This window comes from Drosophila serrata, unplaced genomic scaffold, assembly GCF_035046125.1.
Source record: "Drosophila serrata isolate PLE 108 unplaced genomic scaffold, ASM3504612v1 contig_276, whole genome shotgun sequence".
Lineage (NCBI taxonomy): Eukaryota > Metazoa > Arthropoda > Insecta > Diptera > Drosophilidae > Drosophila > Drosophila serrata.
In genome coordinates, this window is record NW_028257174.1 from 8,290,046 (window position 1) to 8,316,666 (window position 26,621).

Here is a 26,621-nt window from a genome sequence, read left to right on the forward strand (position 1 = left end):
GGCTTTAATCCCTGTCCCACACCCCTCTGCTCTCTGTACGAAATACCTGGGCAAAAGCCGGCTTCGGGCCATAACTCACAGGTGCACATGGCACAAGCCAAATGAAATGAAATAATGAAAACAATTTCAACGCTCGTGCATTGAACTGCAATCGAGCAGGAAAGCAAAGCAGAAGCACAAGCAGAAGCACAAGCAGAAGCACAAGCAGAAGCAAAAGCAGAAGCAGAAGCAAAGAATAAACAAAACTCCTGGCCAAAGACCTATTAGTTATGCTACATGGGTTTTATGGGTCTTAAGACTTAGCCACCGCCGGACAATCCAGACACGAAATGCCAGGAGTGGAGACGGAAAATCCGGTTGGAGGCCCAAGCAAAGGAGATGCTAAGTTACAAGGTTCCTTTCTTTTCTAGCTAAAATTTGGAAGTATTTCAACTGGAACAGGTGTCTAAATAGAGGCTATGATATTGTAAAAGGAGCTTTACATTTGTTTAAGGAAATGTTTTCCATAAAATTTGAAATTTTAAGAAATCAAAAATGTCTCAAACTAATAAGGGAAGGGAGAAACTCTTACTTGGATTTTTCTATTAAAAAACTCAAGAATTTTACCCAGAAAAAGTATCTAAAACAAAACTATAATATTTTGAAAGGACTAAACATTTTTCAAACATATTTTGAAGCTTCTTTTTCAGTGTTTTTGAAACAATTTCGAATTGAGTGACATATTATATATGTTCATATTATTTGTAGTACTTTTTTGGTATTATAAAGAAATATATTTAAAGAAGTATCTATATTTCTTCTAGCCACATTTAATTTTTTTCCATCACTAACATTCAACGGCTTCCTTTTTTCTCTGTTTGTTCCATCCGGTCGTGTGCCGTAGCCCCTGATCCCTTCGATTAAAATCATCCTCTATCCAGGATTCACCTCTGCATCTATGTATGTTTTGTTTGTTTGTTTAGTTGAATGTAGCGGGCACCCCTTCATTACTTAGAGGGTTTATGGCAGTCCGTGATTGCACATAAACTTACCTTTTGATGATGTCCAGCAAAGGCAAACTTTAATTTGCTTTTATGCTGCTACTGCTGCTGATATCTAATGCAAGGAGGAGAGGTTAATGGAAGTAAAGAGACCTTGAAATAAGTTGTTCAAACTTTCAGTTAGAGCCTCAGAGCCCAAAAAGTTATGAAGATTTAAATTTAAGTGTAAATGCAATTACTTATCTATGGAAAGTAATATATGTATATGCTTGCTATATACTTTTGCCACATCTTTAGATTATAAAGGCATAGTTTCTTTGAACTTTGCACATATATGTATTTATGTCATGGATTTACTTGAATATTGAATGCACTTGCAATCAAGTGTGTCTTATCACTGGATTTTTGTGTGATTCCCTTTGTCTTGACTCGTTTTGTTTTTAAATTTTTTCCCCCATTTCCTTTGGGAAGAAGCGTGCATTTGTCATCGGCCCTTTCCGGTTTCCGGATTGCTGCTCTCTTTCTCTCGCTCTCTCTCTCTCTTTGTGGCAATCAAAACTTCAATGCAAATTATAAGAATTCGCTGGTGCAGGGCTCTCCTTTAAAAGATGGAATATCTTCATCTTTGGCTTAGCCGGGGCTCCATTTCCATTTCCGCAAAATGTCACGTACAGCCAAGCAGCGAGCAGCAGTGAGCAACATGTCCAAACATGCAACAAACTAAATGTTTTGCCTTTAAAAAAAGGCATCTTCCACGCTCCCTCCTTCCGGTTCCGAATATCAAAAGGACGCAGCAGGCCATCGGGCCAGCGCCGGAAGCGCTGCCATATTCGCAAAAAAAAGAAAGAAAAAATGGAGGCAAAAGCAGAAGCAAACAGCGAGAATAACGGAACTTGAGGCTATATGCCTCTATTGCAGCTGCAGCGAGGGAGGTTTGAGGATTTTGGGGTCTCTTTTTATAGGAAGATATTAATTTTATGGTTACTTTGTAGCAGAAATAGTAATATATTATGGATATGCCTATGGTTAGCAATATTTTATAGATATTTCTAAATCATTTTCTATATTTATTCTGACACAATATCGAAAATGTAATCCCTTTTCCAGAAATGCTTGGCTCAGAATAACATTCTTGTTATTTTATATGAGATGTAACTATATATTATATATATTATAGATACTAGATGCCTTATAATTTAAGGCTATCGCTATTTTCTAATTATTTTCAATATTTATTTGAAAACAAAATCGGAACTCGGAAATTTCTTCTCCTGAAACTCTTTCTAAGAAGTTTAGTTGATATTATAGGAATGCATGTAAATGCTATAAAAACATTTACTTTGCATTATTTTTACTTTCTTGCAGAACTGTTTATATATTTTTGGTACTATTAATATTTTAAATATATATTTTTCGATTATTTCAATATTTAATTTGACACAATATAGAAAATAAAACCTTTTTTAGATGATCTTGTATTTTAAAGCAAACTTTAAATGCTACCCCCTCTTAATGTCAAATTCCCGGTATGTCCTTTTGCTCCTGTAGAAAACCTCTGCTCTCCCTCCGCTTACCCTTCACCTTGTTTCCCTGCACTTTGCTTGGAGCGTCCTCTTTTTTCCTTGATTTTTTTTTGGAACGAAGGACAAGGACAAGACAGCGCTACTTTGTACCGTCAACTGTCATCCGTTCGCGATTCGGCCATGCCCACAGGGGCGTGACGTCACAAAATGCTAAGGAAATGCGGGAGGGAAATAAGGAAATAAAGCAAGCAAAATGAAAAATCAGAGGCAAGCATACAAAAAAAGTAACACATTGCTTTCCATTTCCAACACACTTGAACATGCTTCCGCACTTAGGCGTATGCGTGATGCAAGAAGAGGGGTGTGCTTGTGAGGAGGGGGAGTGTTTTTTTTTTTTTGGTGTGAGGGTGAACACATCCCCCTCTTTATTTTTTTTTTTTTTAAGTGTGCTCTTCACACGCCTACTAAGGCTCATATTACTTACTTAGTTTGCGTTTTACTCTTAATGAAGGCAGTGCAACTAAGGGGGGAGTAAGTGGATGCCTCTGCCACTTGTTATTTTCTCCACAAGAGAACCTTATTTGCCAGTTGTTATAGTTGGTTATTTAATGTGCATCATTAATTTAATGAAATCAACTATTTAAGGTCTATAATAGATTTTTCTTTTAATGTTAAATGTAATTTATGCCTAAGCATAATGGTTTTAGTACAGAATAAACCTCTCCCTCTGGGTGGGTTTGTTGTCCCTTAAATTACACTTGATGTTGATATTTTGGATCCATGCAATCAACAGATTTTTCAACTTAAGCTGAGATTAAAGAACAATCTCCAAGTTGGCTGTCGTTGGCCCCTCAAGGACAACTTTCTAATGGCTGTTCCGAGAAGGAAATTTACATCAAAAACCATAATCGATTTAGTTTGTTTTTGCTTGGAGCAAGGACACCATGGAGACCTGTTCCTTGTTCCTCCATCTTCCCTTATTTCTTCTTCCTTTTAGCTTTGCTCTCCTTCAGGATCATGGCCAAAAATCCAATGTTATTCCATTTGCCGTTGCCGTTGCCGTTTCTTGGCCCCCAAGGTGCACGCAAAGCAATGCGCGGCCAAGGCAGCTGAAAATTTAATTACATCACAATGAAAGGAGGGAGGGTGGTTGGAAAAACCGGGAGGAGGAAAGCCAGTCCAAGGCAAGACAGCAGCGCCACATTTTCCACATTAACGAAATGCTTTTAATTGTGCACTTAACGCTCGTAAAATGTGATTTAATAGTTTCGGCGAATGCCAAAGGGCATGGACACGAAAAGGACACACCAAAGGGGGTGTGAGTGTGGGTGGAAAAGTGAATGGGTGGTGGAAACTCAGGAATGTCCCTTGCCTCGCCGACAACGGAAACGGATGTGGAAGTTGCCTGCGTTATAAGTTGGCGCAGTTCCTATTTAACCGCAACACACTCACATACACACACAAGTCCTGAAACACACACTCTCGTACACTGAGCAAAAAAAGAAGGATAATGTTGAAGAAATCCAGCTGTTTAGGATTTACATAGTGCATTTATTTAGAAAACATTTGAGCGTTTTGTCTATTTAAAGTAACAAGAACGGAAATAAACTGCATTTTTTTCGACAAATCAAAACTTAAAAAACGCATAACTAAACCAAAAGACCATTAATTTTCATTCGGAAAACTTTCCTATGTTAGTTTTTAATAGGTTAATAAATCTGCATACTCAGATTAAAATTGAAAAAAATGTAAAGTTTTATCAAATTTTTTTTTTATTAATTTAACGATGTAACCCCCATTTATTTTGACAAATCAAAATTTGAAAATTTCATAGCTAAATCAAAAATTCATTAATTTGATTTCGGAAAGCATTTCTGTATTAGTTTTGTGAAGGTCAAAAAATCTGCATAGTCAATTTAAAATGAGCTAAAATTAAATTTTTTGCCAATTTTTTTGTTTTGTTTTTTAATTAAGCGATGTAACTCCTTAAAAAATTTTGAAAACATTTGAAAAAAAATTTTCTGCCAGAGATAGCTAGATCGATTCGGCTGTTGATGCTGATCAAGAAGATATGTGATTAATAGGTTCAGAAATGACTTCTTCATTGCGTTTCAAGCTTCTGACTAAAATTACAATACCTTTAAAAGGAGCTCTGTTTTATTTTTAAAAATTTTTTTATACGAATTTCAATAGAACCTTTTTTAATTCAGGAATTACCTACGCTTTTTATAATTTCTAAGCAGGGATATAAAGTTTTTAGTTTGACAGAATTATGTTAGTTTGGTTTTCCGAACTTATTCTTTTTTTTTCTACATAAATTCTCTAAAATAATGTAAAACTAAATATGCAAGTATTCTTTGTTTTTTTGTTCAGTGTAGTTTCTACTCCTCCATCCGCATAGTGACAGAATCACTGGCAGCTGACACCCCAATTTGGGGGCTGCATAGGTGCGAGCTTATCGGAGACCCCACATCTCGATGGGAACTCCAGAGTCCGGAGTTCCGGAATCAGGAGTTGAGAGTTGAGAGTCTCGTTTTCCCCCCAGCTCAGACTTTTGAGGAAAATTCTCCCCGGCCAAAGGCTGGCAAACAATAAAAGCCAATGGCTTGTGCTTTGTTCACACTGTGGACTATGGACTTTTCCTGGACTGTGAAATCAATACGAACTGGGTCACCATCAAATGGTTCCCTGTGCGGTCACTTAACCGGCAGACATGTACACGAAACCAGGACTTGTTGGACAAGTCTCGTCGTCGTCGTACCTAGATTGAACACCTGATGACATGGGCCAAAATAAAGCCCAAAATGTCGGAAAAGTCACCTCATCTTGGCAGGGGAAACACACAAAGAGAGAGAGAGACATGACCATTGGCTTTAAGTGCCAGCTAATGTCTCTACTTACTGTGCTGATTGAAACTATTTCTGGTTAAGTTCTTCTTTAGGCTTGGTACTACTTAATTATTGCAGCTTTAGGCACTCTTATGAACAAATTTCTCTTGTATTTTTGTATTCTAAAAGTCTCTTACTTATTTATTTAGATGTTGTAGTTACGGGGGTAAAGTCCTTGGGCAAAAGGAAGACATGTTCTTGCTGCTGCTGTAAATAACCTTGGTCTAAGGCCAATTCAAGGGTAAATCTTACATCATCATAGACCTCCGCTGGACTCCTGTTCATGGCCATTGACACATAGCTCACAATAGTAGGGAGTGAGAGGGGACACCGTCGATCCAAGAAGGCCGATAGTATCTGATCCCCATAATCCATATCCCGGATGCCACCAGGAGACTCCCCTTTTTTCTCTGCACTAGAAAAGAGCTCAAAGATCGTTAGATTATAGATATATAAATTATAATAGCAAAATAGCTTACCTTGGACTTATAGTCAAATGACTCTTCCCCGACATGCCCCGCTCTTCATCATCCCAATAGCCACAGGTTAGAGTGAACATATCGTCTTCCCGACTGATAAAACCATGCAACCAGGCGGCAGTTAGGGTATTATCGACCGCCAGTCGTACCTCTTCCAAGGACTTGGCCTCCATTTCGGCCACATAGCCGGCCACCTCATCCAGCTCCATGGGTCGATGGAAGACATTGAAGGCTTCCAGGATGTGATCGGTGTACAGATAACGCGACATTAAGTCGTCCAGGTGGCCAGCGCCCAGGTAATCAGGGAGATCCGATTATTGAGACTATAGAATATTCAAGTGATTAACTCAGATCGGGTCACTTCGTTGAGATATATTTAAAATTGACAAATTTTCAATTATTAAATAGGTTGAGCGATACAGTAAATCGTTTTTTAATCAATTATTTATTTATTTGGTTAATTATTTACTTAACTTTTTCTTTATAATTCTTACAAATCAAACAATTTAAAAACCTCTTGTTAACTTTTCTCTTCTAAGAAAATCTTTAACAAAACTTGTAATTTGCGTAAAGCCAAATGGTTACATTCCGGTTAATATTCCAGCCAGAAAGTCATCGATCGCATTTTTGGGGGTAGGAAAACCCCTCAATTTTGGCCAGAAATACAAACACAAGAAAAAAAAATAAATTAAATGCTAAAAGAGGCTAACAAGAAGGCAACCAAAGTCTTGGTCTATGGTTCATGGCTCCCGTTTATTTTTTGGCCCTCTCTGTGTTTTCCACTTGGATAGCAATTTTCCACCTCCCTCTTTTGGTAAAGATTGAAGCGATTATATCGTTTACATTTACATTTACACCAAAATGCAGGAAAATTGGAACACCAGCCAGCCAGGCAGGGAGGGAGGGGAGCCAGGCGAGGAGCAATTCTCCTTTTGGAAATCGAGCTGTCTGACTCTTTTGGCCCATTTAGTTGTTGGTCGTTTAGCATTCGCATTCACATTCCAGATTTGTCATTTATGATAAGCAGTCCCGCCTGGGAAAAGGCACGCCCCGTTTCCATTTTCCCCCACTTTTTCCCCCCGTCTTTTTCCTGACCACCTTTAAACCAGAAACTACTGAATGAATTCCCTTCTGTACACAAAAATATATATAAATATATATATATATATATACTTGTATTGGTATTTGAGAAGTAAAGCCAGCTAAAGTGCATTCAAGGGGAGCTAGGGAAAATATACAGGAAATGGGGAAATCAGGAAAAACAAGGATAATCAAATAAAGTAGAATGTGATATATTTTTAAAGATTAAACTAATAAGAAAAGAACAAAATAAGGTAATGTTTTAAGCCATAAACAAAGTTTTTCAAATATCATAACTAAGCCAAAAATATATTAATTTCAATTCGGGCAGCTGTTCTGTGCTAGTTTTTAATTCGTTAATATATCTGCATATTTATATTTGAAATTAAAAATGTTTGAATTTTTCTTTTTTTTTTTGGCAATTTAAACGGTGTAACCCTTATACAATTTTAAAAAATTTTAAAATTTCATTTTTTTTCGGACATGGCTAGATTGATTCAGCTGTTTATGCTGATCAAGAATATATATGATTTATAGGGTCGGAAATGACTTCTTCATTGCTTTTTAAGTTTCCCACTGAAATTATAATACCTTGCAAAGGCTTAATATTGTAACAAAAGACTTTGACTTACCTCAGGAAAGGTCACACGGGTATCCATTTTCCTCTTTGTTTTATTCCTTTCAGTGTAAATTTATATTCTTGGCGACGTCAATTAGGCTTTTCATAGTATCATCATCGAAGTTAGCCTCTTCCTGGTTATCCAAATGTTTTGCATTTGTCAGGTGATATATTTGAGGTAGTAGGGTAATCATTATCACTACCATTATCACTATCACTGCGATGTAAACACTAAGGAAGCCGCGCACATACTAAGGCAGGAGCGGCAGCAGTGCCTCTAATTATAGTCCCTGAGTAGAGAGATCAGAGAAAGTGAGAGCGAGAGGGAAAGTTACAACTCCAGTGCTTAGCCTAGAGCGAGAGAGAGAGAGACAGAGCTACCTCTATAGAGGTACCCAGAGAGAGATAAACATACCAAAGAGAATGAGATGTATAGAGTGGGCATAATATTAATTAATAATATAAAATAATAATATAAATTAATAATATTAAAACCGAAATTATAAAATAATACTATTTTATCCTAAATTAGACGAAAATCTTTTGAAAACTGAAAAAGTTATAATTTTTAAGTGTACTCATTTCTCGATCATTCCTATGGCAGCTATGTGATATAGTAGTCCGATTTTTATAAAATGTTAAACACATGTGTAGAATAATATAAATTGGCTATTCCTTAAATTTGATAAAAATCTGTTGAAAACTGAAAAAGTTATAATTTCTTTTCTAAAAATGTTCCGATCGTTCCTTTGGCAGCTATGTATATGCGTTCGTCCGATGCGAGATAGCTTTAAAACTGAGAGTGTAATTTTTTTAGAAACGGAGAGGCGGATTGAGTCGGCTTTTGATGCTGAATGAGAATATATATACTTTATATGGTCGAAAGTGCCTCCTTCACTAACTCCCCCTCTCTGGCTCTGTGGCTCTCTGCCACTCTCTTTGTCTCTTTCATTTTTGGTATGTGTATTCCTCTCTAAGCATCTCTAGAATGATCTATGTCACTCTCGCTCTCACTTCGCTCTTTCACTTTCTCTGTTCTCTTAGCCCGGGAACTATAAATAGAGGCACTGCTGCCGCTCCTACCTTAGTATGTGCGCGGCATTCACGGTGTTTACTTCGTAGTGATAGTGATAGTGAATAATAATGGCAGTGATAACGATTGCCTTACAACCTCAAACATATCATCTGATCGATGATATGCATCTGGATAACCAGGAAGGGACTTACTTCGATTCGATACCATGAAAGGCCTAATTATAATTACCAGGAATATAACTATGGACTGGAAGGAATTAGGCAATGATGGACAATGATAATAAGTATGTCCTCTACTTAGGTAAGTCTTAATCATGACAATTATATCATGTATATCGTGCCATACGAGGGATCAAGCCTAAGTCTATAATTAGCTGTGCTTGCAATTGATTAACTTACTAATTAATTTTCTTAATGTCACGAATACTTCTAATTGAATACTTCTAATTCTAATTGAAAGTGAATGCAAGCAATTTGTTATGATCGTTATGATCAATCAAAATTCGGCCCCTTAGTCTAATTAAAAAACGCTTAGAAATAATGTTATTCTATATTAATTGAATTAACTAAACTAATATAGCTACAAATAATAAGATTCATTTCTTAAAATAGTATTTATAATTCTTTTCATATGGCTCAGCAATTCTTAATTCTACAAGCTATATAAAGATTAATTATTATTGTAAGAAAACTATATACCTTGTTCCTTATGCCTTTCTCTTATAATTCTAAAACCCCATTTATGTCCCCCATTGCATTAACTCACACAAAGACAAAGGTATTTCCATCTCTCTTGTGTGTGTGTGTGTGTGTCAGAATTTCTTAAATGCATTTTCCTCCACACCTTCCCAAACTGCCAGATAGTAAGAAAATAAGTAGTGGGCATTATTCTCCTCAAATGTGTCAAATTGCTCCCCTCCCCTCTGCCTCCCGGAAATTTCCAACAATTCCTATGGGGCCCATGTCCTGCCTTAACGAAATTAAGCAAAAATCGATGCCGTCGTTGGCTTTGACTTTGACTAATGAAATTCCGCCAAGGCTCAAGTCGTAAATAATTGCTTCAACGACATTGCTCATTGCTTCAAGTGCTTGTGATTATATTTTGCTTGGAAAATCCCTTAAAAAGGATAAATGCAAAGTCAACTAACTAACTGTGTTGTGTATTCATGAAAATGATGAGATTTTCATGCTGAACAGGTTCAAATGCCAATTTCAGATACTTTCTCTTTTCCATTTCCCTTGCTCGTTCTCTTTCCATTTCCTCGTTTTCCATCCCAATACTTGATATATTTAATGATGCCTGTGGTTAACGATGTGCGGCCTTTTAATTTGTTTTGGACCATTCCATCCCCTCTCTTAGATGTATACCCGGGTGGTTGGGGAACTTAGGATGATAATGAAGTATGCAAAAAGTTTGCAATTAATTCCAATCAATTATCGAATTATATACGAGCCAACGATGGACACAAACTTTGTCCAATTAAATTTTGTGGAATTTCAGCTAATTTCATTTTCCACTCGACTGACTTTGTTTTGTATTTAGTTTAAGGCTTTCTTTTGAGACAAAAACACAACATTCCTTAATTAAGCCGTAAATTAATTCATAAGCTGATTATTTATGGCTTAGATTTAAGTCGGGATATGTTTTTGGAGCTGCTTTTGTGACTAAACAGATTATAAATTTAAGATTTAACAAACAAAAAGTTGAGTTACAAATTTATAAAAATGAAGAAAAGGTTGGTTAGTCAATTACTTAAAGAATTGTTATATATTTATCAATTATAGTTGAGAAAATAATCTTATTTTGAGACTTTTCGAGCACTTTTACTTTTTGTTTACTTGTTTCACAATAGAAACTACTTAATTATAGCTACTTAAATGTCTTTAAAAATACCCTTGAATATCAATTTAAAAGCCTTAATGACTGTTCCATTTTCCGGACAAAAAACTCCCCAGAATTAAACCTTTCCAATAAAAAATAAGTAACCTTAAAAACACACAAAAAAATAGTTACAAAACCACCACAACAAAAAAAGAAAGGAAAAGAGGGAAATGCCCCGAAAATCAAAGATCCATTTTGGGGTCTGGTGAGTGAAAATTAACGTTGTCATTGTGGGAATCGGGCAGGACAACAACAAAAAAAGAAAGAAAAGCGAGGAAAAGCGGGTGAAAAATCGGGTAAAAGCGGGGCCACTGCTGGGGCCAAATGTTTTCGGGGGTTTTTCAGGCGCTTCAGGTTCTGGCCATTGTCCGGGCGCTTGATTGAAGCGTTTGTTGCGGCGAGCTGGGAAAGCGGAAAAGTGGAAAGCGGCAAGCGGAAAGGGAAATGGGACAGAGAGAAGCCCTGGACGGGGGGCGTACAATCAAGGCCGAAAGGAGTATCATGCTGTAATGGAGTTTTAATTGTACCTCCTCCTCCCCCGCATCAGTTGGTCGGCCTCCATTACCAAGGTTTTCCCGGATTTCAAATCGAGGCCGCCCCCCCTTGACCCCTTTTGGGCATTTTCGCACAAAGCGCAGCCAATTGGCAAATATGCTTTTGGAATCGAATTGGAGGCCACAAAGCCAGACTGTCCAGGAGTCCAACAGAAGTCCACGGGTCCACGACCGACCAGAGTCGAAAAGTCAGTCCAAAGTCGGAATGGAACGTTTGCCAAGTTTTAGATTCACTTGCGCTGAAAACTATGCAGCAAATGCGCAGACACAGACACACGTACGTGTGTGGCACACAAAACGAAGCGGGGATTCCCTCGCAGCCACGACTGGGGGATGAGTGGGTGGGTTAGCGGGAGGTAGGATGGGAGGTGGGGTGGCTTGGACCCGCAGATAATGCCAACAATCACAAACACGCTCTAAGCGTGCTTTGCCCAATGAGCCGGACAAGAGGAGCGCACTAAAAGCAAGAGCCAAAAGCAAATACGTAAAGAAGTGGCAGGGAAAACACAGGGACACAGCGAATAGGGGATGCTCTAAGAAAATATTATAAAAGTACATAGTATAAACAATAATCGAAGAACTTTGGTTCTTTTTTAAGGCTTCGATTACAACTCTTCCTCAGAATAGTCATATTTTATTTCTTATAGATAAATAATTCTATATACTTTATGTTGTACACTAAACTGAGTTTATGGTACAACAAATAATCGAAGAACATGGATTTTATCTTTTTTAAGAGCTCGACTCTTCTTTAGAGAAGGTTCGTTTCTTCTCGTTTTGGTATTTACATGAATATTGTATATATTATACATTATTTTTATTATTTATTTGTTTATTATTTATAATACATATATACATATATATACAATATTTATGTAGAATTTCTGAATATATATGCAAGAAAATAATCAAAGAACTTAGTTTTTCCTTTTTTTAAATCGTGATAAATATTCTCAGTTAAATTTTTCAAATAAACTTTTAATTCTTTTACATTTACTGCTCTATTAATTATTACTTATATTCAATAACAACTGTTTTTCTGAAAATAGGGTTCGTTTCTTCTGGTTTTGATCTTCAAATACATTTTCTATAGAATTTATATATAGTATATGATTTCTGCATATTAATATAATACTAGAAAAAATAAAATAATAATATATACTAGAAAAAAAACGCAGAAGTTAGTTTCTTGTTTCTTAATCAGATAATAATGGTTTTTGCTATAATTTAAGGGCCTTCATTGAAAATACTAGTTTTCTTATGGTTTTACAATAAAGAGCCTTAAATTATTGCTTAGCCAATACCATATTCTTGTTCATTTATATGTTATATTAAGAAGTACTAAGTACAGTAAACTCAAAATATAATAATTTTATATATTATTATAATATATAATTATAAAAAAATAATAGTAACCTCAATATACAGAGAATATATAATCAAATTCTCCCACTACAAATAGACTAAGCAATAATTTTAAAGTTTCCGAAAAACGTTTCAAAAACAATCAAAGAAGCAATATTATTCCGATAGAAGATAATGTATCCAGTGTCCATGTGCTATTGTCTACACTTTACCCACCCCCGTTGCACCCCTTTTGCAAATTGCATTATTTGATTCTCCAATTCTCCATTCCAATCTGAATGCCAATTACCTCTCTTTGCGTCAATTTCAATTGGCCAGGCAATTGCGGTTTTTGAAAATTCGCACTGAATCTAAAATCGAGAGGCTAGAAAATTTTAGAGTTTTCCAAATAAAAAAACTATAAAATTTTTAAGATTTTTAAATATATTTAACATTTGCTTTCAAGCAGAAAACATTAAATTATACTGCCTGGCATTTTCTCATTAAATATATACATAATGTAATGGAGTCGAGTCTCTAGCGGAATCTTATGCAGTTTTTTGGGGTATTTTCAGTTTTTACAAAAAAAAAAATAATAAAAAATTCTGTTTATCACATGGTCTGGCTGTTGTGGCAGCAGGTGCAGATGCAGATGCAGTTTCAGACTTTTACTCCTTTCTCCACTCTCTGTTGGGCTGGCAATTAAAAATTTATTAAAAATTGATTTTCATGGACTTTCCTCTGCACCCCATCAGTGTGTGTGTGTGTGTCCAGTATATCGCAGTTTGTCGCATCCCCAGCGGTCAGAGCTGTTCCCGATTGTCAACGTTGTCTGCCTCCCTTTTAGCCACCAGCTGCATCCTGCATCCTGCTGCTGCTGCTGTTCCTCCTCATTCCCCTGGCGAGTTAATTGCAACGTTTAAAAAATATTTTCCATAATTTGGCGCCGACGACTGTTTGCTGGGCACTCCAGTGGCTGACTGGCCATACGTAACGTTCATATATTGATGCTTCTCTGACTTCAACTCCAACTCCTTCTGGTCTGCTCCTTCTCCACTCCCTTAGCGACGTCCCCTTCGCGATTCGGCTGCCGCCTTCCTGAAGCGATTGTGCGAACCGGCTCCAAATTGCTTGCCAGCCGCCAGCAATGCCGTTGAGCCGGGCACCTCATCCTTTTCGGGTAAATGTGCCACATGCAGAATGTCATAAAGCAGCTTGCCACTCTCCTGTGACTGCAACAGATCTCCAAGCTCCGCTTGGCTACGCAACAGTAATTGCCGGAGGCTGATGCCCTTCCGCAGCAGTCCGTGTATATTCCGTGTATGAATGCCGGGTAATCGTAGCAGGAAATCATAGATGCCGCTGTTGAAATGCAATTGCTCACCCGCTGTGGGCTCCTCGCTGCCCAAGGCAGCCGCCTGTACAGGATCTGGCTCCGGTTTACCCAATTTCAACTCCTCAAACAGCTGGGCAGTGGCATAAGGACTGGGTGACCATATCAAACGGAGACGTGGAAAATGCAATGTAAGAAGTTGCAACTTCTGGACAATATCAGCATTGGCAGTGCTCGTTTGCTGGGATAACATGAATTTCCCTTGCAAATGAAAGGGTTTATTCTGATCAAATTCGATCAGAAGTATAGGTTTGGCATAATGGCGCTGCATTTGGACACATTGATTGTACAGGCGGCCAGAGTTTAGGGATCCTATTAAATCCGATATGGATTTACGCTCCACGCAGATATCTGGTGTGAGAATGTAATCCCCAATAGTGATGGTCAAGGGTAACACTTCCAAGCCACGCTTGTGTATTAAACAAGGTAGATCTGAGCGAAATTCACGCATATCCACAATGACTTTGGGTGTCTCCTTTGTTGTCTTTTGGCCACCAGCCTGTCGACTCTTGGCATTATCCTCGCCAGTGAGTTCATCGTCGTAGTTCTTGTACAAAATGAAAGCCTCATCGGTTTTGCCATCCTGGTACTCGGGTATTACCATTTTCTATTGAAGGAAGGGAAGAAATTATAAGGATATTTAATGTAGATTTCAATAATTTCATATTCAATCCATCACTCACACTCTTGGTATCAATGATTAGCTCAAAGGCTGCCTTCTCCCTGCGCAGGCTGGTCAGGTATGCCTGCTCTTCCACGGTCCTTGCATGTATGAGAAAGTAAACCTTTAAGCGGTCTGCAGCTGGCAAGCGACGACGTGCTTCAAAGACCTCCAATTGGCGTATGGCCGTTATATTCGTATTGTACATGATCACATAGTGTGGCTGCAGTTGCTCCAGCATATGCTCCAGGGCCATGGCACCCTCACGTTCCGTCTTGAAGGTCTGTAAACATATATAAGGCTGATGGGGAACCGCTGCCAGAGCTGCTGTCACATCAAACTCTTCCAGTTCTGGTATAGTTTCGAAAATGGATGCATCTGGATCGGGTTTGATTGATTGTGAGGGTTCCTTATCGTGCTCTTGCTCCCGTTCCACTGGCTGTGTCATGGTCAGCATGTAGCTCTCCTCGAAGCACTGACCCGCCGCCGAGGCCTCCACATCACTCAATAGCTGGGCCAGTTCATCTATGCCAGCGCTAGGCTGTGAACTAGTTGGTTCCTGCTTGGCTGTCGCTGTCTCTGATTTTGTACCCTTGGGTAGGGAAGGAACCTCTTTAGATGACTGACTTTCCCGAGCGTATTTGTCGCTCAGCTTGCCCACAGGCACCTCGTGATGGAGGGCCTGCTGAAGGAGGAATCGCGGTCCACCTTGGGTTAAATACATCTTCAGCTGATGACAGGTGCGTGCATCCTGGCAAAGGATCAAAACTTTTGGCTGGTCTGTCCTCCTGCAGCGTCTCATATCGCCGGGTATGTCTTGGATTAGCAGATCAGTCAAGGCCTGCCATTTGGGACAAGGTTCCGGCTCAAATTCCTGCTGACCATTGAAGACACGCTGCCGGGAGAGCTTAAAGATCTGCTCGGCAGCATCCAGCAAAGTCCAGCCAGAGTTACTTAGGGCATACTCAGTGCTGCGATAGCGTTTCATCAAGGCATAGGCACTCACCGAATCGTGGTACATGGTGGAGCTGAAAGAAATAGAGTTTTAAATTTAAAGTTTCCACTTGTACAAGAACATACATCATCAGACTCCTTAGAATCTTGAGATCCGCCACTATTAGCTTGGTCTGCGAGTTAAGCTGATGCCAGATGCAGTCCAGTTGCGCTTGCAGGATCTTGTGAAACTTTTTGGTGACACAATTTTCCACAGTAACCGCCTCCATATCCACCGTGCGATTGATACGCTTTATTTCACGTACCAAAAAGTTCATTATATCCAAAATATGAGTCTGAATGGAGGTCATGCTCTGGCTAAGGGGCACATGCAGCTCAATTGTCTGCGCTTGCCACGGCTGCAAAGCGGCACGAACAGTGGCATGGAAACGTGGCCAAATATATAGATTCTTGACAAACAGATTCCGCATAGTGCGCTCCACGTGGGAGTAACCAATGGTAAAGGCCTCGGGGCTGCTAGAGAATGCCTTCACAAAGCCTGTTTTATTCCTCTGACGATACAAACGAAGGGCAAAGGCCTCCTGGCAGCTCTCGATGATGGTGTGAGCACGCAGCACAATTATTCCACTGATTAACTCAATGGGAATGCGCTGCTTGAGGAGATCCACTACCAGGATACGTGTGCTAATGAACTGCAGGCCGCCCTCCAAGTAAACGCGTTCTCTAAAAAGAGCGAGAGGTATAGAAGAACTTTACTTAATGAGGTTTTCTTGAATATTTCTAATACTCACCTCTCAGTGGCTGTGTTGGCCACATCGTGCACATATTTGGCCTCCATTTTGGACTTGAAGTATTGCTCCTCCCAGTCAGAGCTGTTGATTACCAGTACTAGGTTTCCCGCATCGCTGTAGGCCTTTAGGATGTTAATCAGCACACGTTCATAGCTCAGGCCCCTATTATACAATTTAATCAATATTATTTAAGCTATTTAAGACAGGTATCTATCTTACTTGGCGCAAACCAGCAAGCCATCGGCATGTACTGTGTCCAGGAACATTTGCTTCTCGTACTCCAGCAGCACCACATCCTTGTGCATCAGGTACTCCTCGGCGGTCACAATGTTGGCCAGATCCTCGTCCTCCTGACAGGCAGCCGTTGTCTCCAGCAGCTTCCTGGGATCCGTTTCAGACTCCTGTTCAGGTCCCGGCTCCGTTTCCGGCTCTTTATTGCCATTTTCCTCCAAATCGGACATAATTTCAACAAAAGATTGTGCACAAGATTTCACAAATTGACAAATTTGCCGGTTCAAACAGCTGTTCGTAGCGACTATCAGCTATCGATACCGATTAATAGGGTAAACAAATGGTGACCTCAAATAATATGTTTAACTTTTCCTTAAAACCAAAATTGGGTATTGAAAATTAATGAATTTAATTAGGCAGTACAGCGAATAAAAACTGATAAAAAGTTGCTGAATAGAAAATCTAAAACCGATTTCCTCTTCTGTTAAATCTGGCAACGCTATTTGAGCTATCGATAGCACCTGCTGATATGAGGAGCCTAAGAATGTCTAAATATTAACATTAAAAACAATCCCTTGTCTTTAATAAGTACTGCCAGCAGATAAAGGTCAATATAGAGAATTTATTACACAACTTTTATAACTTCTATTTGCACTAACATAAGTTACTGGTAAAGCAGAGTATTTTTTCGTTAGGCGCTGCGGATTTTCTTGCGTTCGCGGTAAAGGCTTTCCTGTTGAACTGAAAATAGGTGGATTTTAAAGAAATTTACATTTATGCTTTTTAATTTATTGTTCCAATACTCACTGTAAGGATCAAAGCGTATTATCTCTAGTTTTTCGGCCAAACGATCTCGGAAGGCATTGTACTGATGGCCGCTGACCACACTTTCCAGCACAACCATTATACGCCTGTTAAATGGTGCAAAGTTAAACGATAATCTTGTCACTATGCAGAAGTTTACTTACTTGCTCTTCACTTTCTTGAATAAAACGTTTGTCAGCCGCATTTTATTTCAGGGAATTTCGGTAAAAATGCTGGAAAAATATTTCAACAGATTTGTTGTGCAAGTAAAAACAGCTGATAGCTTATGGTTATCGATAGACACACAAAGTAACAGAGCTGCCAGACAGCGGCTGTAGAGCAGCCAGATTGGTTTGCTGAGAGCTCTCTAGGGGCGCGCTTTTTTAAAAATGACTAACTTTTATATCGTTATTCTTGACGGTAATAATTTAAGCCCAATCGTTCTTAGAACACAGTAATCAGGTAACAATTAAAATAAAAATATATAAATTAAAACAAATACGTATAAATCAAGTTAAAACAAACACTAAAATAACGAAGACTTTAGAGATTATATCCTAAAAGTATAAATACAAATAAATCAAGAGTGACTGAGAGCTCATTGTCAGGGTCATGCGATAAACCTAACCTCGCAAAAATAAAAGATAATAAATAATGACGCCAGTTCATACAAAAGCTGCTGTCGACGACGCAGCCAAAGGGGAAGCAAGCCCGAAATCTTGCCAATAGCCGAATTTCGCACATTACTGATGCGCGATTTTTCGTAATACCGTTAGTCCGCTCTCTCTTACTCTCTTTACTGTTCTGAATTAAAGAAAAGCTCCGAAAGCTTTCTGCACAGCATCGGCTTCTTAAAAAATCAAACAAAAACATACAGTGGCTTCTCAGAATATAATTATGTTATAAATTAAAATATAATATTGGAATAATAATCAAATAAATTTACAGAATATAATGTTTTAAAAGGTAGCTTCTTAAAAAACGACATATTTAATAAATATATTAATTTATTATTTATATATTATTTATTTGAGTAGTCAAAATCTAAAGAAAAAACAAAAAAAAAAGCTTTACCAATATACAAACATCAGACAAAAAGTAGATTATTACAAAATGTAACTCATACAATAGTGTTGCGAATTTAAACTTATTTAAGTTTATGCGAACTGTTCCACTTGTCTTTTAACTCCAAAAAAACGCACTCCGAAAAGTATTTTAGAATTTAAATTATTTTAGCATCTCACATAGTTTATTTTTTAATTTTGGTTTCTACAAAATGCTTTTAATAGATTAATTAAAATACTAAAATACAACTTGGTAATAAGAATGTAAAAAAAGTATTTACGGTATGGTAAACGAATAATTTTTCCTAGAAATCTTTGAGTACTTAGTACTTAATAATTAGTTTAATATTTTTTAATTAATTTTCAGTATTTGGTTAATTCACCAAACATAAACTGTTGCCTTTAACATCAACATCTTTGATTTCTGTAAATTAATTTAAACCAAAATATTTACAACAATCAAAAAGCGTTAATGTTAATTTTCGAAACTATCCGAGAATCCTATATTTTATTTACCTTTTCCATGCAGCCAGAGCGAAAGCTTTCTCTCACCTCCACTCTCTGCCTCGTGCTCCTACGCTCTAATTTGCTTCTCTCCCGCGCTCTCTCTCTCTCTCTCTTTGCAATGAAAACAACCACTACGGTAATTGCATGTGTTTTGCAGCAGCGGCAGCAGCTGTTCGAAAGTCCGAGTGCGAGAGGGACGACCGCCGGCCTGGCGAAACGTGGTGGGATTTAGGTGCAGAGACGGGGGCGGGGGACGGGTAAAAAGCTACATTCCCCGAAAACGAACGGTGTATTTGGCCAATCTGGCATTCTCGCATCATTCTGCCAGCGAAACTCGTGCGAATCGGACGCGGATTTTCACTCTGCTGCGGCGACTGCAACAAAAACACAACCAGCCAGCAGCAGCAGCAGCAACAAACAATAAACAATATAACCGAAAGAGAATTAAAACTACAAAGAAAGCCTAAAAGGAACAGGGACAAATAGAAGTACGGCAAACGGCTGTTGAAAACCAAAACAAAAAGCGCAAGAAAACCAACCAAGAATAAATCAAATTCCAGCGCAACACGCGCTTTTCGCACTCCTTTCCTTTCTTTCACGTTTTTTTTTCTGCGCTCTTGTTTTGGGTTTTCATTCCTGAAACACACATTTTATTTTTGTTATTGCGCGCGTGTAAACAATAGCGTTGTTGTTCATTTTTTTTCAACATTTTTTTCACTGTGCTCTCTCGTTGGTAATACAGCGGTGTAAATTTTTGAAATGTGCAAAAAGCAAAACAAGTAACTAAAAGAAATACAACAAAAATATAAATAAATAAACACAAGTAGCAGCAACAACAAAAACAACAAATCAACAAAAACGGAACCAAAGTGAAACACAAACAGAAGCAGACGAGACAAACACACAACAGGCACACACAACACACACACATAGGCGCGAGAAAAAGGCAGCAAAAGAGAAGACCAACTGGAGGAGCAGGCGAAGAACCAGGAGAAGGCGGCAAATAAAGAAGAAAGAGCAGCCAAAAAAACGGAGAGCAAGACGAACGAGCGGAGGTAGGTGGGAACTGGCGCAATCATTCAAAAATTGCATCTTAAATGCATGCGTGTGCCTTTGTGCGTATCAAAGGGGGTTGTAAAAATTAAAAAACTAAACAAAATTGTAGAGCGTGCTTATGTGGGCGATTTTTTCTTTTAAAAGGTTTAAAAATATTTATATGAAAACAATAATCAAGTTCTATGCTAGCTTTATGGGAGAGGAAATTGCTTAAATTTATTAAACCTTTTTTTTAACTTTGGAACAATATCTTAAACCTAATTGTTTAATTATTTAAAGAAATAGATAAAGATCCTTATATTAAACATTTTTTTAATCATTAACGATTTTGATTTATTTTTTCTTTAAAAACGAAATTATCACTTCAAAAATATTCCTTTCGTGATTAAATATAAACATATTTTTTCTTTGAGAAAATCGAACCAGTTTTCCATGTAAATAACATTTGAGATGTGTTTACTTATGGAAGTTAGCTTGGGTTCCAAGAAAGTTTATAGAACCTTATACGATTTTGAGGTGGAATGAAATGTGACGATCTCCTCACTTAATTTCAGTTTCTTTAATCGATTTTTATGGGGAAATACTGTTTAAGCATTATGTTTGTTTATTAAAAACCCACAGCTTACCTTTTTTCTCTGTATTGAAGAGTCTTCAAGTTCTTTAAAAACAATCGAAGCTTTTCACTTGACAGCAATTCCAGAAAGTTTTTGAAAAGAAACAGAAGTTTTTACTGTATTGCTGTTTATGCATATGGATGTATATTTACTTAAATTCTATTTATTATTATTAATTATTTACCATAATTAATACAAATTTTGAAAGAGTTTGAGAAGGTTTTAATTATTTTGTTGTTTTCCGTTATTTCGTTTTAATGCTTAATTAGCTCCTAACCATTTTCTTCTCTAAGAGATCATAAAACATTTTAAAGAAAAATATTATTTATTTGTATTATTTTATTTAAAAAGTTCTTCCGAGCGCTACAAATACAAAATGATTTATAGTCACACATATTGTTTATATCTTTCATTTATTTTTGTTATTTTTAAAGAAACCGCCGACAGTGATTTTAAGATAGAAGAATAATACCACCATTTATTTTCGTAAATATTTACCACAAATAATCAATTAAAATTCCCGATTGTCAATATTTAGAATGGGTCTTTTTTTCAAAATTGAAATCTCTCCCACTGAGAGAAAAATATACCAAAAACTGTATGTTCTTTTTTTTGAGCCACAAAGGGGGAGGCATGGGAGGAACAGGAGAGCACAGGAGAGGCACAGGGAGATGGGAACAGGTGAAATACATAAACAAACAAGCGCGCCAAGAGGAAGCAACGCAAATACATAAGTAAATGAATAAATAATGTAAACAAAATATTAAATTAGAAGAAATTTACTTGCGCGGACGTTGACGGGAAGAGCGGGGTGGTGGGATGATGCAGAGGGCGCAAAGAGGATAAGGAGGGATAAGGTGGGGAAAGAGAAACACACATAAAATTGAAGCACTGAAAATTTACACACGCAAAACGACAAAGCAAACAGAAATTCGCATTGCCTCCATCTCCCTATCTCCCTCGCACGCACTTTAAAGTGCACTGAAAACAAAAAAAGGGGAACAGCAACTCTAGTTTATTTATCTGTGGGATCACCGTGGCTGCCAGTTGGCGCTTAGTTTGATATTCGGTGCACGGCAAGTGTGCGATTTCTGATCAGAAACTTTACTCCCTCGCCTCCTTTTGTTTGATTGTTTGTTTGTTTATTTGTTTGCCCTGCAACGAACGATAGAGCGGCGGCAGTGCGAGCGAGAGGGAAATGGCCCCAGACCCAGTGGGAGGCGGTGGGTGGCAGCATGGGATTGTGCAATAAAGCTGCAACAACAAACAAACAAACGGCATTACAGCGTCGTACACTCATCGCGCCAATATAGGGAAACACGAATATGGATTGGGAAATGGGAGGGAAAGGAGGCAGAGAGAGAGAGAGAGGACAGAAAACAATAATCATATTTGCACTCGCTGGCACGATCATTAACCACAGTGTTGACAAATACAAGCTAAGACAAAATACAAAATTAACCCTTGCAGGTTTTGAAACTTTGATTTGTCATATAAAAATATCAATAAATATTGATTTAAAGAATTCGAATATTTAAAGGTTAGTTATGATCGATTTTCAAGCTTGTTTTCCTTAGAAAGAAAATCGCTAAAATCACAAATTGATATAATGCTTAATGAACATTAAACTAAGCAATATTTGTATGCTATTTTAACATTAAAATAAACAATATTTAAGGCTATACATTAGTTGCTAAATTGATCTAGCCTGAAACAGGGTTAACTGTCATCACTGGCACCCACGCACTGCCGTCCAGAGAGCAAGAGATTGCAGGAGAGAGCCTCCCTCTCTCTCTCAACGGGCTTTGTTGTCGTTTTCGTTTTCGTTTTCGTTTGAAGAGGGCACAGTAGTCGATCGTTAAGGCTAAACAGGGATTTTATACATACATAACAAGTTGGGCAATTCCTGACCAAAAAAATCATGAGATAAACAAAGAATTATTTTTCTTTTGTCATATTTAAATATCCACAACAAAATACTATTCCATCTCCGTATTATTTATTAGTGATCTCTTTTCCCCACTGTACTGGGCTCTGCTGTATTTAGATAAGCACCCTGGCGCTCTCTCGCTCTCAACTCAATTCTCCACTTTCCATTCCCCCGTTCTCAGATGGTCAGTGCCGACCCGACTAAGCTTTTCCCGTTAGTCCGCTCGCATAACTACACGCAATTGCGATAAACACAGTGGAAATTAGAGAGGAAGAGAGCGAGAGAGTGAGAGTGGGAGTAGGAGCACAAGCCAGCGGCGGGCGGAACGGAAGGCAACGTGTTTCGGGCTTTGGTTTTCAGTTTTTTTTTTATTTTTGTGGTTTCGGTTTCGTTTGCCGCACAGGTTGAATTTTCATTCTTTCTATTGTTCCACTCTTAATTTATTCTATTCATTCTAAACGCGAGCGAATTTATACCGCGATCGTGTACACTGCAAAGTTTGTGTATTGTGTGTTATTTTTTGTTGTTTTTTTTTTGTGTAGTGATAAAAACAAAGTGCAACAACAAAAGCCTTCAGGTGTCCGTTTGCTAAAAAAAAGCATTAGCGAACGACAAAAGGAGAGAGCGTGCTAGAGAAAGAGAGAAAGAGAGCAGGAGAGAGTGCTGCTCAAACCCAGAATTTTGCAATGCTCTTCAAACCGAATTCGCCAGGCGGGAAAAACAAATAAAAACAAAGAGCAGCACACGAATAGCAAACATAAATAAACAACAAAAGGTAAACAGGGCAGCGTAAAAAACAACAAAAAAATCAGCAGCCAATTAATTAAATAAGTAAGTTAAACACTCCTCCGGGCACAAATATATCGATTAAAAAACTAAGATCAATCCACTGGGAAAAAAGGGGTTTATGTGGGTATGCAGGAATATATATAAAAAAGTTATAGCACTGAATAAATCATGGGTATTTGTATAATTTAAATCAAAACAACATTAATCAGTAAATACACAAAAACTTGTTTAGGAATTAAATAAAAAAAACTCTGAGTGTTTTTGTTATTGCAACCTTAGTCATTATTTGTATAATTATTAGTCATTAAACCTACACAAAATATATATTTTTTTCCCCGAAATTAAGTAAATATCAAATAATATCTAACAGTAATTTAAGAAGAACCTAAATTAATCTATTGAAATACACACATATATCTCTGAATCTGTTTTCAATGCCATATTTTGCCATAGATAAAAACAATATAAACAGTTCCGGAATTAATCTAGCAAAAAAGGGAAATCGCTTGGTAACAATTTATGGTCTTGTATGCAGTAAATAAACTTGAATTATCATAAATTATCAAAAATCGCCAAGGATTAGCAGTTCAAAGATAAAAAAATAAACAGAAAAAGGGAAAACATGGTACAATAATGGATAAGGGGTGGGGGGGGGGTAACTTCATCAAAGTATGGGGCAGGTGGCACAGGTAATGGATGGGGAAGACCCCTAGAATTACCTTACCAATTACATATTATTTTGTTTAATTAAAGCGCCGCCATTGCGGTACCAATTCCTATTCCGATTCCCATTCCGATTTCACCTTCTATATAACCATTTCCATTTCAATTTCCATATCCATTCGAATGACCAGCATTTTCATTCGCACTGTGACAAATTATGGTTCGCATTGTATTATGCATTAATCGAGTTAAGGCCGTCAATTCGGTGAGGCTTGTTGCTATTCAGCCTGTGCCATCCACTGAATGAACCCTGGGCGTATACGTAATTTTTGTATGTCGTGACATTTTCACATTTTCATGCCCAACGCTTTGTTGTGCTAAATATGTTCTAATCGAAATCGTTTTGAATAGTTCCTTGGTTGATTGATTAAGATAAATACATATAACCGATTAGCAAGGCTTTAGCAAATAGAATAGATAATAAATAAGTCTCTTATTGATATTATTTTTGTATATAATTAAGACCTTAAATATGTCTCATGCATTTAATGGGTATTTCTTTAATTTGAACAACAATTCACAGCCAACCAGCTGTCAATCGTGTTTGAACACCATTTCGAAATTAGAATGAATTGTGTTTGTGGTTGACCGCAAAACCGACAATAATGCATTTGGACAGACAACACACACACATTCGAATTCACACTCGGATATTGCAATCATCAAGTGTGGCGGAAAACGTAAATGACAGGGGATCTCAGGTGGGCTATGGACATGCAACCACCTGAAGTGTGATTAACTTGGCTAATGAATTTGATTTAGATTTTTTTTTCCTCAGCTCTTTCGTGATGTTTAGTTTACGAGATTATTTTATGGGAATATTCAAGTGAATTAATATCTTTTGATTTATTTAAAAACAAAAATAAAAAAGGAAATTAACTTCCGGAAGCCGGAAGTTCTCTTTCTTTGAGTCATTACTTAGTTTTTATGAGATTAATAAATCTGCATACTCAATGTAAAATTTAAGAAAAGTTCAATTTTTTCATTTCTTTTTATTTTTATTTAACGATGTATCCCCTTAAAAAAATTGGAAAAATTTTAAATGTTCTTTTTTCTGGCTTAGATAGCTAGATCGATTTGGTTTTTCGTGCTGATCAAGAATATATATGACGTATGGGGTCGGAAATGACTCCTTCACTGAAAAAAAAAATAAAACACTCTGTAAGATTCTTAAAATACGTTTTCCCTATATAAAACATTTATTTTGACCAATCAGTGTTTAAAAATTGCATAACTCAGCCAAAACAGCCTTAATTTTCACCCGGAAAGCTTTCCTACGTTAGTTTTTATGAGCTTAATAAATCTGCATACTCAATGTAAAATTTAAGAAAAGTTAAATTTTTTCAATTTTTTTTTATTTTAATTTAACGATGTATCCCCTTAAAAAAATTGGAAAAATTTTAAATGTTCTTTTTTCTGGCTTAGATAGCTAGATCGATTTGGTTTTTCGTGCTGATCAAGAATATATATGATGTATGGGATCGGAAATGACTCCTTCACTGAAAAAAAATAATAAAACACTCTGTAGGATTCTTAAAATACGTTTTTCCTATATAAAACATTTATTTTGACCAATCAGTGTTTAAAAATTGCATAACTCAGCCAAAACAGCCTTAATTTTCACCCGGAAAGCTTTCCTACGTTAGTTTTTATGAGCTTAATAAATCTGCATACTCAATGTAAAATTTAAGAAAAGTTCAATTTTTTCATTTTTTTTTTTATTTTAATTTAACGATGTATCCCCTTAAAAAAATTGGAAAAATTTTAAATGTTCTTTTTTCTGGCTTAGATAGCTAGATCGATTTGGTTTTTCGTGCTGATCAAGAATATATATGACGTATGGGGTCGGAAATGACTCCTTCACTGAAAAAAAATAATTAAACACTCTGTAGGATTCTTAAAATACGTTTTCCCTATATAAAACATTTATTTTGACCAATCAGTGTTTAAAAATTGCATAACTCAGCCAAAACAGCCTTAATTTTCACCCGGAAAGCTTTCCTACGTTAGTTTTTATGAGCTTAATAAATCTGCATACTCAATGTAAAATTTAAGAAAAGTTAAATTTTTTCAATTTTTTTATATTTTAATTTAACGATGTATCCCCTTAAAAAAATTGGAAAAATTTTAAATGTTCTTTTTTCTGGCTTAGATAGCTAGATCGATTTGGTTTTTCGTGCTGATCAAGAATATATATGATGTATGGGGTCGGAAATGACTCCTTCACTGAAAAAAATAATAAAACACTCTGTAAGATTCTTAAAATACGTTTTCCCTATATAAAACATTTATTTTGACCAATCAGTGTCATAGAAGTATCAAGTGATTAATATTCATAGTTACTAACTCCCAACTTAACTAAATGTTGTATATAATTCAAGTAAAATTACCCCTACATTTAGAAACAAATAGTCTTTGTTCTTAACGATCAAATAGCTCTAAAGACATTTAGTCAATGAAAATTTTTTCGAAATAGTCGAAAAATTCACTTGTGATTTAAGAAATGTTGGCTTCCATATATAAGACAGATCACAAGACATTGTTTCAACATCTAAGAAATATTATCTTTATTGATTTTCGGAAAAATTGTTCCCAAATCTAAAGCGAACTCTCCTTTGGATCGTTTTTTCCGGAAGAATTTCTAAACCAACGGCTGATTTTAGTTGTAAATTTATAAGAGTGTATAGAACTATTTAAAAATCTCTCAAAACTTCCCAAAA

At 36.9% G+C, this 26,621-nt stretch overlaps 4 protein-coding genes across 7 annotated transcripts in view; 1 reads left to right on the forward strand and 3 right to left on the reverse strand.

Moving 5' to 3' along the window:
- Positions 1-5,481: 5,481 nt before the first annotated feature.
- LOC110181965 (uncharacterized) lies at positions 5,482-6,229 on the reverse strand. The gene is made up of 2 exons (XM_020949914.2): positions 5,871-6,229; positions 5,482-5,806 (listed from the first exon to the last, which is right to left on the reverse strand). Exons 1-2 carry the CDS (start codon positions 6,137-6,139, stop codon positions 5,533-5,535), a joined length of 543 nt encoding a protein of 180 aa, XP_020805573.1. The 5' UTR covers positions 6,140-6,229; the 3' UTR covers positions 5,482-5,532.
- Positions 6,230-12,810: 6,581 nt separating this feature from the next.
- mei-9 (DNA repair endonuclease XPF mei-9) lies at positions 12,811-17,017 on the reverse strand. Its single transcript, XM_020949580.2, has 5 exons — positions 16,403-17,017; positions 16,184-16,345; positions 15,519-16,115; positions 14,461-15,466; positions 12,811-14,384 (listed from the first exon to the last, which is right to left on the reverse strand). The coding sequence occupies exons 1-5, from the start codon at positions 16,642-16,644 to the stop codon at positions 13,446-13,448; spliced, it is 2,946 nt and encodes a 981-aa protein (XP_020805239.2). The 5' UTR covers positions 16,645-17,017; the 3' UTR covers positions 12,811-13,445.
- On the reverse strand, positions 17,017-17,496 carry mRpL33 (mitochondrial ribosomal protein L33). Its single transcript, XM_020949912.2, has 3 exons — positions 17,383-17,496; positions 17,222-17,325; positions 17,017-17,155 (listed from the first exon to the last, which is right to left on the reverse strand). The coding sequence occupies exons 1-3, from the start codon at positions 17,421-17,423 to the stop codon at positions 17,106-17,108; spliced, it is 195 nt and encodes a 64-aa protein (XP_020805571.1). The 5' UTR covers positions 17,424-17,496; the 3' UTR covers positions 17,017-17,105.
- Positions 17,497-18,931: 1,435 nt separating this feature from the next.
- Positions 18,932-26,621, forward strand: part of norpA (no receptor potential A) — a 64,605-nt gene continuing 56,915 nt past the window's right edge. For 2 of the 4 annotated variants that reach the window (XM_086836144.1, XM_086836141.1), the window contains exons 1-2: positions 18,932-19,277; positions 19,532-19,844. The gene's annotated coding sequence lies outside the window, so the exon portion shown is untranslated. Of the gene's footprint in view, positions 19,278-19,531; positions 19,845-22,549; positions 23,221-26,621 lie in introns of those variants that run through there. The other 2 variants (XM_086836145.1, XM_086836142.1) reach the window with 1 other exon arrangement.